The sequence below is a fragment of the Anolis sagrei genome, chromosome 1, assembly GCF_037176765.1.
Source record: "Anolis sagrei isolate rAnoSag1 chromosome 1, rAnoSag1.mat, whole genome shotgun sequence".
Taxonomy (NCBI): domain Eukaryota; kingdom Metazoa; phylum Chordata; class Lepidosauria; order Squamata; family Dactyloidae; genus Anolis; species Anolis sagrei.
In genome coordinates this window covers 168,376,467-168,392,077 of record NC_090021.1, presented here as the reverse complement: position 1 = coordinate 168,392,077, position 15,611 = coordinate 168,376,467, and the positions used below count along the sequence as shown (strand labels likewise).

The 15,611-nt window shown below is 41.5% G+C and overlaps 1 protein-coding gene across 5 annotated transcripts in view; it reads right to left on the bottom strand.

Annotated features, from left to right (window-relative positions):
* Window positions 1–15,364, bottom strand: part of ADAM23 (ADAM metallopeptidase domain 23) — an 83,982-nt gene extending 68,618 nt beyond the window's left edge. For 3 of the 5 annotated variants that reach the window (XM_060782777.2, XM_060782792.2, XM_060782800.2), the window contains exons 1-2: window positions 15,014–15,363; window positions 11,045–11,265 (exon numbers count right to left, since the gene is read on the bottom strand). In XM_060782777.2, coding sequence (XP_060638760.1) covers window positions 11,045–11,265; window positions 15,014–15,173 — 381 coding nt within the window. In that variant the 5' untranslated portion in view covers window positions 15,174–15,363. Of the gene's footprint in view, window positions 1–11,044; window positions 11,266–15,013 lie in introns of all 5 variants that reach the window. The other 2 variants (XM_060782766.2, XM_060782785.2) reach the window with 1 other exon arrangement.
* Window positions 15,365–15,611: the final 247 nt, after the last annotated feature.

The following is a 15,611-nucleotide window of genomic DNA, read 5'->3' as shown; positions in this document are numbered from 1 at the left end:
TTTTATTTTATTTTTTGTTGTGTCAGGAGTGACTCCTGGTGTGAGAGAATTGGCAGTCTGCAAGGACGTTGCCCAGGGGACGCCTGGATGATTTGATGCCCACCATTAATATTTGTGGATCATATTTCAGTATAATTACATACAGCTGTAAGGACGTAAATTAATGCTGCCACCAAAATTATGCGAAGAAGTATTAATGCCACCAAATATTGTAAGGTAGTTCCTAAAATGCTAAATTAAACTGCCACCAATATGTATAGAGACGCTGGTATTAAAGTCTCTGTTTGTCTCTGTTTATGTTGTGAGGTGATTTTGGTAGAGTGGACTGCACCGAACGTAAAATCAATGGAGATGAGGCAGATTTAAAATAACAAAGAGAACAAGTTTATTGTTAAACAAAGCTTATTGTTGCAATATAAAGATGTTGAGCTTGGCATATGCTTGATGGTTACAATATGGCTTGGTTGAGATACATTCAGGCTATTGATGTTACAGCTTATAAACTCTTTCTTTTAGTGAAGCGCTTTATTATTTCAGTGTTCCCTGTTGTGAATATTCTCACTGTTTGTCCTATACTGGATAAAACCACTGATCTCCAGTCTTCCACTACTGGCGATCCTAAAACCCCTCTGTTAGCTCTTTTAACTCAAGCAACCTAACAGAGTTTTTCCCTTCAGCTCCCTTGCTGAAGAAATATTCACGAACACACTAAAAACTAACTGAATCTACACTGCTTCACTTCTCAGAGTCCCTAACTGACTCTGCTCCTCTTCTCAGGGTCTCTTCCTCCTGACTGAGCTATCCTCTCAGAGTCCTTAACTGACTCTGCTCCTCTTCTCAGGGTCTCTTCCTCCTGACTGAGACTTAACTGTCACTTTCAAACCTTTTTCTCTTTAAGCTCCGCCCACCTCCTCTTCAGCCTTGTCTCCATGGCAACCTATCCCTCACAGCTAGGCCATAGGCAACCATTGTAAAACACAAATACAGTTTTAAACACATTATAATAAACACTTTATAATAAGCACTTCTGTACACAGCCATCCACAACCTTACTTCTGCATAGTTTTGCAGTACATGTGCGTTTATCTGTGACATAAACTGACCTGAATATAAAAGTAAAATATAAAGAAATGTACCCATTTAGTTTTATTCATATTGATTCCTGAGTTTATCTAACTGTAGTTTGGGGGGGAGGGGGCAGTTGCAGAAATAGAACTGCAAGATTGGTACTTAAGTAGATAATTAGCCTGTATCTACTCGGCATTAAGAAATAATGTCACTTAAAGCTGATTTTTTTTTAAAAAAACCCATAATTTTGGTAACAGAAACAGTAACAGAAGTAAAAACAATCAATCAATGTATACTTAATGGCTCCCTGAACACAGAAATAGTATGGAATTACCTCAGGTAAATAACAAATGTAAGTACAATTGAAACTGTGTATCATGATATATGTAGAAACTTTGCCTAGGCCCAAACGGGACACTACATTCACGGTTGACTTTAACATGCATTTTTTATATTTAAATCTGGGAAGAAGCAGGAAAAGAAAATTTATTTATTTATTTATTTATTTGATGCACTTATTAACCGCCATTCTCAGCCCATAAGGGCGACTCATGGCGGTGTACAGTACACATAAAAGACAATTACAAAAAAGCCAGTTACAACAACAACATATAACCTATGCAACAATTACAGACTACACTAAGAATCCGCTTCGTCTCATAGTGGAATCATAACCAGTCTCATATTCCTTGTTCCATTCCAGTCCTCTTTACCGTATTGTTTTAGCACTTAATTAAATGCCCTCTCGAACAGCCATGTCTTAAGGCTTTTTCGAAAGGACATGAGGGAGGGCGCCTGTCTGATGTGTGCAGGGAGAGTGTTCCACAGCCGGGGGGCCACCACCGAGAAGGCCCTCTCCCTCGTCCCCGCCAGCCGTGCCTGTGAGGCAGGCGGGATCGAGAGAAGGGCCTCCCCAGACAATCTCAAGGTCCTCGTGGGCTCGTAGGCCAAGATGCGGTCCGAAAGGTATTTTGGGCCGGAGCCGTTTAGGGCTTTGTAGGCCAAAACCAGCACCTTGAATTGGGTCCGGTAGCAAATCGGCAGCCAGTGGAGCTGGGACAACAAGGGCGTTGTGTGCTCCCTGCCACCCGCTCCAGTTAGTAACATGGCTGCCGCGCGCTGAACCAGCTGAAGCTTCCGGGCCGTCTTCAAGGGCAGCCCCACATAGAGAGCGTTGCAGTAGTCCAGGCGGGATGTGACAAGAGCGTGTACCACCGTGGCCAAGTCAGACTTCCCGAGATACGGGCGCAGCTGGCGCACGAGCCTGAGCTGTGCAAATGCTCCCCTGGTCACCGCTGAAACCTGGGTGTCCAGGCTCAACGATGAGTCCAGGGTCACACCCAAGCTGCGAACCTGCGCCTTCAAGGGGAGTGCGACCCCGTCCAGCACAGGCTGTAACCCTATACCCCGTTCGGCCTTGCGACTGACCAGGAGTACCTCTGTCTTGTCTGGATTTAATTTCAGTTTGTTCGCCCTCATCCAGACCGTTACAGCGGCCAGGCACCGGTTCAGGACCTCGACAGCCTCCTTAGTAACAGGTGGGAAGGAGTGACAGAGTTGGACATCATCTGCGTACAGATGACACCGCACCCCGAAACTCCGGATGATCTCTCCCAGCGGCTTCATGTAGATATTAAACAGCATGGGGGACAGTATGGAACCCTGTGGCACCCCACAAGTCAAAGGTTGTGGTGCGGAACAGGAGTCCCCCAATAACACCTTCTGGGTGCGGCCCTCCAGGAATGACTGGAGCCACTGCAAAGCAATGCCCCCAAGGCCCATTTCCGCAAGGCACCCCAGAAGGATATCGTGGTCGACGGTATCGAAGGCCGCTGAGAGGTCCAGGAGCACCAACAGGGACACACTCCCCCTGTCTAGCTCTCGGCGCAGATCATCCACTAAGGCGACCAAGACCGTCTCGGTACCATGCCCCGGTCTGAAACCAGACTGTGCCGGATCCAGATAATCTGTGTCTCTCAAGAATACCTGGAGTTGTGAGGCCACCACGCTTTCCATGACTTTGCCCAAGAAGGGGAGATTGGAAACAGGCCGAAAGTTGTCCAATTTAGTGGGGTCCAGTGATGGTTTCTTCAACAGCGGCTTTATGATAGCCTGTTTTAGGCTCGCTGGAATCTTGCCTTCCCGAAGGGAGGCATTCACCACCACTGTTACCCACTCAGCCAATCCCCCTCTGGCCTCCCTCAGAAGCCAGGATGGGCAGGGGTCTCATTCCTCCAAGTATCTTGTCCACATCCTCGGGTTTCACAAACTGAAAAGAATCCATCAAAATAGGACCAGCAGGTGCTCTTGTTACATCCTCGGAGACTGCATCTAACGCGGCGTCCAGCCCAGAACGGATCAAGGTGACTTTGTCTGCAAAGAACCGAGCAAATGCTTCACAGCGCGCGACCGAATTGTCAGGGCTCCCATCTGCAGTGGTGGGAGTTAAAAGACCTCTGACAATCCGAAACAACTCCGCCGGACGGTTCTTTGCAGACGCAATAGTGGCCGCAAAGAAAGTTTTCTTTGCGGCCTTTATTGCCGCGGCATATGCCCTAAGAAAGGACACAAACCGTGCTCGGTTTGACTCGTTCGGATCCGAACGCCACACGCTCTCTAGTTCCCTCTTCCTTCGATTCATCACTGACAGCTCCTCAGTAAACCAAGGGGCTGGTTTAGCTCGGCTACTTGAGAGGGGACGTTCCGGAGCAATCATGTCAATAGCCCTGGCCATCTCCCCATTCCAGAGAGCCACCAAGGCTTCGACATGGTCACCTACCGAGGTGGCGGGAAAATCCCCAAGAGCCGTCAGGAATCCGTTCGGATCCATCAGCCTCCTGGGGCGGACCATCTTAATAGGTCCTCCACCTTTGCAGAGGTTAGGGGGCGCAGTGAGCCTAAATCTGATCAGGAAGTGGTCGGTCCATGGCAACGGAGAGATGGACAACTCCTCCACACCGCCACCCTGTTCCCATCCCTGGCAGAAAACCAAATCCAATGTGTGTCCAGCACAGTGGGTGGGGCCAGATATTTGTTGGGACAGCCCCATGGTTGCCATGGCAGACATGAAGTCCTGAGCCGCACCTGTGAGGGTCGCCTCGGCATGGATGTTGAAGTCTCCCAGCACAAGGAGCTGTTGAGACTCCAACGCCAGGCTCGAGACCACCCCCGCTAGCTCAGGTAGGGAGACTGTAGTGCAGCGAGGTGGACGGTACACTAACAGAATCCCTATTCTGTCCCGGTCACCCACCCTCAGGTAGACGAAAAGGGTTCATATTCACAACAAAATTCCCCATGTGAGGGAAAAGTCTTGACGTTGTGAAGAGCCAACACTGTCTTTACATACTCATATCTGACTACTCATATAATGCTCCAGTTTGTTTCTTAAGAAAGGAGAACTGTAATTTTTATTGGACTGTGTAAGCAGTGTATAACTTGTCACCATTATATTACAGAAGTATTAAAGAAACAAAACCAACCATTACAAGGAAAAGAGATTATATACCCTTCTGGTATAACTCATTTTGACTCCTTTCTAATTCCATCTTAGTCTTCTTCTTATATCTATCTCATTTTATTTTTTTTTCCATCTCAGCACAACAGTTGCTTGTGCTACTCCTATCATATATATTTTATAATATCTTTCCAGGATAACTGCAAAGTTACGGTTTGTACTGATGGCCCCTCTGAGAAGCAGCTCCCCCTCATCCTGAATTGGAGGCTGGGCTCCTGATCAAGGTTAGAGTCATTACACTGGTATCCACACTGACAGAAACAAAGGAAACAGCAAGGGTAGACATATGGTTCATAAGAACAACAAAGTTTATTATGACCAAGGCCAATGTTTTAATAAATATTCAGATGAAGGAACAAAGGGCTACATGGTATGATGGTACAGCATATTATGTGGTATACAACATTCACTAAATTGAGATATAACTATCAGTCTTGAACTCTCTTTACTTGGATTTTGGCAGAGGGCTTTATTCAAAATATATCAAAGCATAGGTATCTGAGGAGTATCTCTGTATGTCTTCCCTCAGGAGAAGAATGCAAAAAAAACAAAACAATCTGGAACCAAAAATAGAAGCTTCTGTGGATGCCAGATGAAACTTTCAAGTAATTAGGGATAGATGAGAAATAAAATTAAAAGGTGACAGAAAGAGGATCAGAATCCTGAATGCAACTTTTTAGCAACTTGTCAAAGAGAATACAATAATTAATGCAAAGAAACAGAAGACAACAAAAAAGAATAAGAGACCTCTTCCAAAAGATCAGAGAAATCAGAGAGAAATTTAAACCAAGAATGAGGATGCTCTACAACCAAAAGAGGAACACACTAAACGTTGAAGAAGAAATAAAAACATGATTGAAACAATACATCAAAGACTTAAAAGAAATAAAACGATGTCAGACTCATTCAAGAAAGAAGCATTTGAAGACGAATCCACATTCAGAAAGTGAATCCACTTTCAAAGAGCTTGGAAGAAATAAATCACTATGAACAGATGTCATACCAATAGAGTAATTTCAAGTTGCAGAGACAGAATCAATTCAAATACTAATTTAAAACTGCCAACAAATATGGAAAACCAAACAATGGTCTACAGTTTGGAAATGTTTTATATCTTTCAATATATGTAAAAGAGGGCACTAATAACAATAACCACAAGACTGTTGCATTATATTCCTATAGAAACAAAGTCATGCTCTAAATTCTGCAACCAAGACTTTTACCATATGTGGAGCAAGAAATGATAAGTGTCCAAGCTGCATTCAGAAAACAAGAAGGCACCAGGTTAGATAATAGAGCATATCAAAGTATTTCAAAAGAAAATTAACCTATGATTTATAAATTATCACATAGCCTTTGATTGTGCAGATCATGAGGATTTATGGATTGCTCACAAGACATTAGCATTCCACAACTTCTTATTATCCTAATGTGCAACCTGCACACAGGAGAAGAGGTCAGTACTATCACAGAATATGGAGAAATACAGGATGGTTTCCAGTTGGCAGAGATGAGAACTAGACTAGGTAGCAATCATCTAAAAGCTCACTAGAAATAGAACCTGACAAAAATGCAATGTGGTGTGCCTGAGCTATATACCCCAATTCATCCTGCCAACAGTCATCCTGCCTATAATGCCCACTGAACATGCTTAGATTACAATATGCTGTTTTAAGTTTCCTTATTTAGTCCCTCCCCACTCTAAAATAGTTCCTGTCTGCAAACACTGAGATTCTCTTGGGTCTGTTGATTCCTCTCTCTTCAACATGGATGTTACTTTTCTATATTACAGTATTTGGAAGTCTGGGTTTGCTACCAGTATGTATCATGAATGCTGCAGACATTACCACTTTTGTAATCAAAACTAACAATTTTATGGTCTTCCTGTGCTAGAAAATTGCTGATTAAAAACAGCTCTTGGAGCAGCTGCCCCCCCCCCTCCCCACCTCCCATTTTGCCACCAGGCAGAAAAAGAATGATTACAGAAAGCACAGAAAATCGTCACTGCTGGCTGCAACATGGTAGAAACAGCAAGGCATAACAAGAGGACAAAGGCTGCAAGAACAATTTCACTAATCAACCAGGAAGTTACATGAAAGAATGTCAGGAAAAAAAAACTGTATTTCAGTGGTCCAACATGGATTGTGCAGGCAAAGAGTCCCAGGTTAAATCACTGTTTTTTTAAGTGCAGAGAATAGAAATAGTTCTGTTTAATCAACAAAAATAAATTAGGTAATTTTGACTGGTTAACATTTCTGCAATTATCTACAAAATCCCAATTCTTCTCAATTGTTAAGAAGATCTATCCTCCCCGTTTCTGAATAAGCACAATCTATCTAACATTGATCTATCCTGTTACAATATGAAAGCCTAAAGTTTGTCCCATTTGTCGTAGAACGGTGCAAAAATCATTAAAAATTACAACTTAATGCAAAAATCCCAAAGAGCTAAGTTCCTCAGGCACACATGCATCAATGGCTACACCACACTAGCTCCTGATATGTTCTGCTGCACTCCTTCCAAACCAACTTCTAAAGCAGTGATTCTCAATCTGTGGGTCCCCAGATGTTTTGGCTTTCAATTTCCAGAAATCCTAACAGCTGATAAACTGGCTGGGATTCTGGGAGTAGTAAGTCAAAATACCTGGGGACCCACAGGTTGAGAAACATTGTTCTAAAGGCTGGAGGACCCTACAAAGCAAAATTTTTTTCTTGAATCATAGAGTTGGATGAGACCACAAGGGCCACCCAACCTAACCCCTGTCATGCAGGAACACACAGTCAAAGCACACACATACCCTGACAGATGGTCAGACTTTGCTTAAAAACCTCCAAAGGAGACTCAGTCATGCTCCAATGCAGCATATTCCACTCTTGAACAGCTCTTAGTACAAAAAGCTGCAGCACGAAGAGAATGATTGTTTTCTTGCCTGAGCTTTGCATTTTGTGTACAAGCACAGGTCTATTTGAATCATAATCAGTTACGTATATATTAGAGTATAAGCTGGCCTGAATATAAGCCAAGGCACCTAATTTTTTAATTTTTATATAGATTACAACAAAAGAGTGAGAACAATAAAGTATAGGAAAGTGAGGAAATAAAGAAAAAAAGAGAAAAAAGAAAAAACACAAACATTTACTAAAATCCCAAATAACTCCTAAAAAAAAATTCTACAAAAATACACAAAAAACACAAAAAAAAAGAAAAAAAAGAAAAACAAAAAAAATGACTTCCATTCCATCTTCTTGGATCATATCTTCTTATTATTCAAAAATATAAAATAAGTTCAAAAAGAAATTGTCTCTCTTGTTTCTTATTTTCCCAAATTGTCCAGATATTCATGGAGATTATCCCAATTCGTTCTTCTTAGTATCATACCTGTATTTTTCTTCAACAAAAAAGTCAATTCATCCATGCCCTTTATTTCTCTGATTTTTTCCACCCATTCCTGTACGGGTGGTACTGAGTCTTTCTTCCATTCTCTAGCAAAAACAATTCTAGCGGCAGTCGTCATATATGTAAAAAGTTTATCCTCTTGTTCCGTCAATTGTAGATCTAAATCTGTAAAACCTAACAAATAATACTCCGGTTTTCTTATAAATGTTCTTTTTAAAATCTTTTGTGTCTCTTCATGAATTACCCTCCAAAACTTTACTGCTTCTTTGCAAGTCCACCACATATGGTAGAAGGAGCCAACTTGTTCCAGGCATTTCCAACACTTATCAGAAACTGTTTTATACATTTTAGCCAATTGTTTCGGTGTGGTATACCATCTGTGGAACATTTTTATCCAATTTTCTTTTAAATCCATTGCGTACGTATATTTTAATTTTTTCTTCCACATCTGTTCCCACTCCCTCATTTGAATTGGTCTTCTTAAATTTTGAGCCCACTTTATCATACAGTTTTTAACCTGTTCTTTTTCAGTCAGCCAGGTAAGTAATATGCTATAAATATTTGATATTACTTTCTTTTCTAATTTTAAATTTTTATCCCATGCTGTTTCCTCCCAAGAGAAGCCAAGTTTTTTATCTTGATTGTAATATTCTTTAATTTGCATATAATGTAACCAAGTAATATTAGAAATTTTTTGTTTTAATTCCTCATAAGTCTTAACATTGTTTGTATCTTCATTTAACAAATCTTTGTAGGTTGGCCATTTTCTCCATCCTAAAAGTCTTCGCTGATTTGCCTCCATAGGAGAGACCCATAAAGATGTTTTAGAATAAAAATGTCTTTTATATTTTTGCCATACTCTTAATAGGGATGCTCTCACAAAGTGGTTACCAAAACTCTTTTCTTTCTTTTCCCTTTCGTACCATAAATAAGCATGCCATCCTACTCTTAAGTCATTTCCTTCTATATTTAAAAAGACTTCTTTGTTCAACAATATCCAATCCTTTATCCATATCAACGCACATGCGTCATGATATGCTTTAAAATCTGGGAGGCCCAGACCTCCTCTATTCTTCTTATCAATCAAATTATCATACTTTATTCTTGGTCTTCCTCCGGCCTATATAAATTTCAATATTTCTTTTTTCCATTTTATAAAAAGTGTTTGGCTTCTAATTATCGGGAGGTTTTGAAAAAGGAACATCAATTTCGGTAGTACATTCATCTTAATCAAAGATATACGGCCTAAAAGTGACAACTTCAGATGTGTCCACTTTTGTAAGTCCTTTTGTATTTTTTTCCAGACTTCTTCATAGTTATTCTTTAATAATTGTCCATTTTTTGTCGTGATCCATACGCCTAAATATTTAAATTTCTTGACTATTTCCAGACCTGTTTGCTCTTTAATCATATCTTGTTTTTTCTTTTCTACATTTTTTGTTAATAACTTTGTTTTTGACATATTGATTTTAAATCCTGCAACTGACCCAAACTCTTTTATCTTCTGCATCCATCTTAGTATATTTTTACTTGGTTCTTCCAAGGCACCTAATTTTACCACACAAAAAATGGGAAAATGTATTGACTCGAGTATAAGCCGAGGGTGGGAAATACAGCAGCTACTGGTAAATTTCAAAATAAAAATAGATCCTCATAAAATTACATTAATTGAGGCATTAGTAGAGTAAATGTTTTTGAATATTTACATAAAATTGTAATTTAAGATAAGACTGTCCAACTCTGATTAAATCATTATTCTAACATTCTTCAATGCAAATGTGCTTACGTATCTTTCCAGTAGTAATAGAGAGTGAAATAATAAATATAATAATAGTAATAGGATAAAATAATGGAAGTGTAATAATAATAATAATAATAGAGTAAAATAATAAATATAATAAAATAATAACCCAGTAAAATAAATAATAAAGTTTTGACTCGAGTATAAGCAAAGGGGAACTTTTTCAGCCTAAAAAAGGAACTGAAAAACTTGAGTATATATGGTACATCAGGATTTTCTTAAAGTTTAATGTTCATGTTTGGTGCCTCTAGAATTGCCATATACTGAAGTTTGGAGGGGTTTAGTCATATATTACTAATGAGAGAAAATGCAGCCTTTTCACCATGAAATCACGCTATGAATAAAAGTTTAGAAGAAGCCTCCTATAAAATTTGGATGTATTCTGTCATTCAGACAGAAAGACACTAGCTATTGAGGTGAATGGGCAGATAAGGGAGGGTTTGCACAAGAAATTCAGATAAATTGCAGTTTAAACCAATGGCCTTATATCTAAATACAGCCCTCAGGCAATGGAAGATTCATTCACATTTCTCTTCTAATGTATATTTCCACACTGTGGCCTAAATTCATTCATTCGTTTCCTTATTTATTGTATATCTTTCTCTTATAATAGCATCCGAAGCAGATTACAATATTTTAAAACAGCTAAAATCTCATTTTACAGAAGTTTTAAAAAACAATCAAACAATTCTATTAAAGTGATTTAGTCCCACTGAAATGAATGGGACAATTATGGTGGACTTAAATACTAACATTAGTAGGAACAGGATTATATTACTTAATCCATGCCTTCCTACTTAAAATAAAGTGCTTGGATCTGGCAGGGCCCGGCATCCACCCATCATAGTAAGAGAGACTCAACTGCTATTTCCCTACCACTCTCCCTCTAATCAGTAAGCTATTCAGGAGGGAAAATATTATGTGCCAGTAGAGAAATGAAGAAATCAGAGTTCAATATTTGGTTTGTTTTACTATTTTTCAGATGAGAACAATAACAATGCTGAAGATTTAGTTACAAGACATCCTGGCACCATATTTCAGCCAGAAGATGCCACTGTATGTACAGTAATCATTACCCATCTTTTTAATTGACACAGCCTTCAGTCTTAAGAAGAGTACAATGATTCTGAAGTATTACTGACACACTGAACACAAATTACAAAAGACAATTCCTCAAGAGATATTAATATTTTGAGACTCAGTACTATATCATTTTTAAAATAGTAGGTGAGGTGCACTACGATATGTTTTTTTTAAAGTCTTACCTTATTGTGTTTTTGCTGGTGCCTTGTCCTAGTATCCAAAATATGGTAAGGGCTTTCAGAGTCTTTGTTCAGATAATAGACAAGTCTTGAAGGCAATGTGATTTCTTTTTGGAATGCAGTGCTATAACTATTATTTTTGCTGCTGCTACTGTTAGTCTGTTGAAATGCAGTGTCTTCATCCACCAGGGTTCTTTCTTCTGCAGATTCATTCCAATGCAGAGCTAAGGAAGACAGGCAAATCTATCATGAATTCACAAAGGAACCAGGAACATTTTATAATATGTTTTCAATTCCACCCCAGATACTCTGACTAATCCAACACATTTTATTTAAATGTGGGCATTTTCCCTATTGTGCCTTATTTCGGGCTATTCAGGGACATCACAATATATTTCAAATATACAAAGACCCAGTTTTCAAATTCAAGAAAGCTTCTAGTTATAAGCACACTACTTCATTACCGTATTTCTGTCAACTTTTCATGCCAAATAATCAGTGGTTAAAAATTACCCATATAGAAATCTACATACAAATGTAACCCATGTGCACTACATATTAACCGATTTATTTTACACTATAAGTTTTCACTGTAACTTTAATTGTAATCTAAAGCACATTTACCAGAAAGTCTCAATAAACTTGGGGGTGGGGGGTTCGAGAGAACGTGCATACATCGCTTGCTTTATGGATATCAAGCAATATCTTTCTGCAGACAAGATTTCTGAGGGCTCTGAATACACCGCAACGTCAATTATGTCTGCAGAAGGTGCGTTCAGAATGGTTAGAACAGATAAAGACCAACAAAAACCATATCTATGAAATGTTAGTTTTGTTTCAAAATCCTGCAGCAGCCTTCAAAAACCTTCAAACAGTATTCTGCTTCATTGGCACCTTTTGAAATCATTTCTTGCCCATCATTCTAAGTTTGAAGCAATATGTTGAACCAATACAGGCTGAATATTCCTCATTTTTGGCCCATCATTCTATGCACATCCCTACAGGTGAAGCTATACAGAGTATCTCTTATTTGAAATGCTTGGAGCCAGAAATGTTTGAGATTTAGCCCCCCCATATTTTGGAGTACTTATATTTGCATATACTATACGTAGAGAATGAGATATCTTGGAGATAGAACACAGCATTTGTTTAAATTTCCATATACATCATATACATTAACAATTTTAAATGTTGTGCATGAAACAAAGGTCCCTTCCACACAGCCACATAACCCAGGATATCAAGGCAGATAATCCACAATATCTGTTTTGAACGGGATTATCTGAGTCCACAATGCCATATAATCCAGTTTAATGTGGATTTTATACAGCTGTGTGGAAGAGGCCAACATTTGCGTATACTGAAACCATGAGAAAGTCACACACTCAGCTACTAAATTCTGGAGTATTTCAGGTTTCCAGAAAAGGGATGCTCAACCTGTACAAAGAAAAGGGCATGGCAGGGGGTTGGGCTGGGCAGATAGCCCTTGTGGTCTCTTCCAAAGGAAGATGAGCCAAAGCTGCAGTCCCGGCCTGTTCCTACCGAAGCCTGACAAGGAGGCGATGAGATGGGATTGCGTCAAGAGGGAAACAAATGTGTGCGTGGAAGTACGTGCATGGAAGAACTTATGAGGAAGAAAAGCTCTGTGTGACAGGCAGAGAAAGGAGGCTTGCTTGAAAAGAGTTGCTGCTGCTAAGGAGGTATAGAATTAATATAGCGAGCACTGATGCTGATTCTCCTGACTATTTTATTAATTAAAAGAGGGAATTTAAAGCAGAAGTGTCAACATTACCTTCAAGAGGAAGCCATGAGCTGAAACCAGCTCTATAGAATCATAGAACAGAGTTGAAAGAGACCACATGGGCCATCTAGTCCAACCCCCTGCCATGCAGGAAAAGCACAGTGAAAGTATCCCTGACAGATAGACACCCAGCTTCTGTTTAAAAGTGTACAAGGAAGGAGCTTCCACCACACTCTGGGGCAGAGAGTTCCACGGCTGAACAGCTCTCACAGTCAATTCTTCCTAATGGAATCTCGGTTCCTGTTATTTGAATGCATTGCTCAAAGTCCTTGGCCTCTTCCACACTGCCCCTTTATCCCAGGATCTGATCCCAGATTATTTGCTTTGAACTGGAATATATGAGTCTACTTGACAGATAATCAGAATATCATGACAGAAAATCCACAATATCTTCCTTGAACTGGGTTATTTGAGTCCAGACTAACATACTGTATAATCCAGTTCAGTGTTTATACAGCTGTGTGCAAAGCATTCCTTAGGAGTCGGCACTGCCATATAATCCAGTTGAAATCAGATTATGTGGGATTTAAATTGGATACAGTTGTGTGGAAGGGGCTACAGTTCTTTAAGATGCTCCTTATATGGATTCATGGTCTTCAGACATTTGATCATTTTTCAGCCCTTCCAGACAGGCCTTATATCCCAGGACCTGATCCCAGATTATCTGGCAAAAGAGACTGAGGGCCCTTCCACGCAGAATATCAAGGCAGAAAATGCCACAATGTCTGCTTTGAACTGGGTTATCTGAGTCCACACTATCATATATTCCAGTTCAAAGCAGAAAATGTAGAATTTTATTCAGCTGTGAGGAAGGGGCCCCATATAATCCAGTTTAAATCAATGAATCTAGAGTTAGAACCTGGAGTAAAGGGCCTATCTGGATAGGTATTAAATTGCTCTCCTCTGGACGCCTTCCACTTTTAATACTATCTATGACTAGGCCCTATACCCCAGGATCTGATTCCAGATTATCTGGCAGTGGAGATTCATATAATCCAGTTTAAATCAGTTAAATCCAGGAGTAGATCCTGGGGTATAGGGTCTGTCTGGGTGGGTATTAAGTTATCCTCCGCTGGGCAACTTCCAGTTTTAATTCTATCTATGACTGGGGCTCCTATATCCCAGGATCCAATCCCAGATAATCTGAGATTAGATCCTGGGGTATAGGGCCTGTCTGGATGGGTATTAAGTTGCCCTCCTTTGGGCAACTTCCACTTTTAATTCTATCTGAGACTGGGGTCCCTATATCCCAAGATCCGATCCCAGATAATCTGGATAGGTATTAAATTGCCTGTCTGGAAAGGTATTAAATTGCCCTCCTCTGGGCAACTTCCACTTTTAATTCTATCTAAGACTGGGCTCCTATATCCCAGGATCCGATCCCAGATAATCTGGGATTAGGTCCTGGGTTATAAGGCCTGTCTGGATAGGTATGTAGTTGCCCTCCTCTGGCCAACTTCCACTTTTAATTCTATCTATGACTGGGGTCCCTATATCCCAGGATCCAATCCCTGATTATCTGGCAGTGGAGACTCATATAATCCAGTTTAAAGCAGATAATCTGGGGCCAGATCCTGTGATATAATGCCTGTCTGGATGGGTGTCAAACCGCCCTCCTCTGGACAACTTCCACTTTTAATTCTATCTATGACTGGGGTCCCTATATCCCAGGATCCAATCCCAGATTATCTGGCAGTGGCGACTCATATAATCCAGTTTAAAACAGAGAATCTGGGATTAAATCCTGGGGTATAAGGCCTGTCTGCAGGAGCGTAGCCAGGATTTCGTTTCGGGGGGGGGGGGGCTGAGTCTGAGTGAAAGAGGGTCTACCCTAGCAAACCTTTTTTATCGTTACCCCAATACCCCCATGCATATGGGATATATTGAGTATGGTGATCAGATCATGATATGAATAAACATAACAGTTTAAATAATGCACCAGTAAAGCCTTTTTGCGAACCACCATGAGAATTTCGGTGGCTGTAATGCAGTTGGACGCCACTTTGCCTGCCATGCCTCAACCCTATGGGCTGATGGGGTGAGGCGTTTGGCAGAGAGGGCTCCAGTCAGACTTTGCAGAACTGCAACTCCCAGGAGTTGCCCTAGAAGGCAACATGGCAGTGAAAGCGAGGCCAGGCTGCAGAGGCTTCCCTTCTCCCGCGCTGACTCACCGGTGTCCGCAATGACCCCCGCGCCCCGCGGTCCTCCCAGGCAGCCGAGGAGGAAAGCCAGCAGCCAGGCCCAACGAGGAGGAGGAGGAGGAAGACGAGGCGAGGAGGAGGAGGGCGAGGAGGTCTGCCGCAGAGGACTTCTCCTTCCAGGCGGCTTCATGGCTCATCGCTTCCCTCCCCGGGGAAAGGGGAAGGCAAGTCGTGTTTCCGAGGCGGCGAGGAGGGGCCTCATAAGCGAGGCCGGGCAGCTCTTTCCCTCATCGCGGCGGCGGCGGCGAATGCGGCACCTGCCCGCTCGCCTTGCCTTCTCCCCTCAGAAAGGCGAGCGCGAGGCGAGGCAGGGGCAGGCACGCGACACTGCGCGCACGCGCCGAGGAGGGCCGAGCCAATGAGGGAGCCCGCCCGCGCGCGCGCGCGCTTTCTCCCTCCCTGAGTGGCTGGCGCTGCCCCTCTTCCCTCTCTCCTTCCCTCCCTCTCTCCGTCCCTCTCTTCCCTTTTCACTTTCTAGTGACGTCAAAGGCCTCGTTTGACCGTTAGCAGCCACCTGAAAGAAGGGGAGAGGGGGGCGCGAGCCTTCCTCCTCCTCCTCCCAATTTCT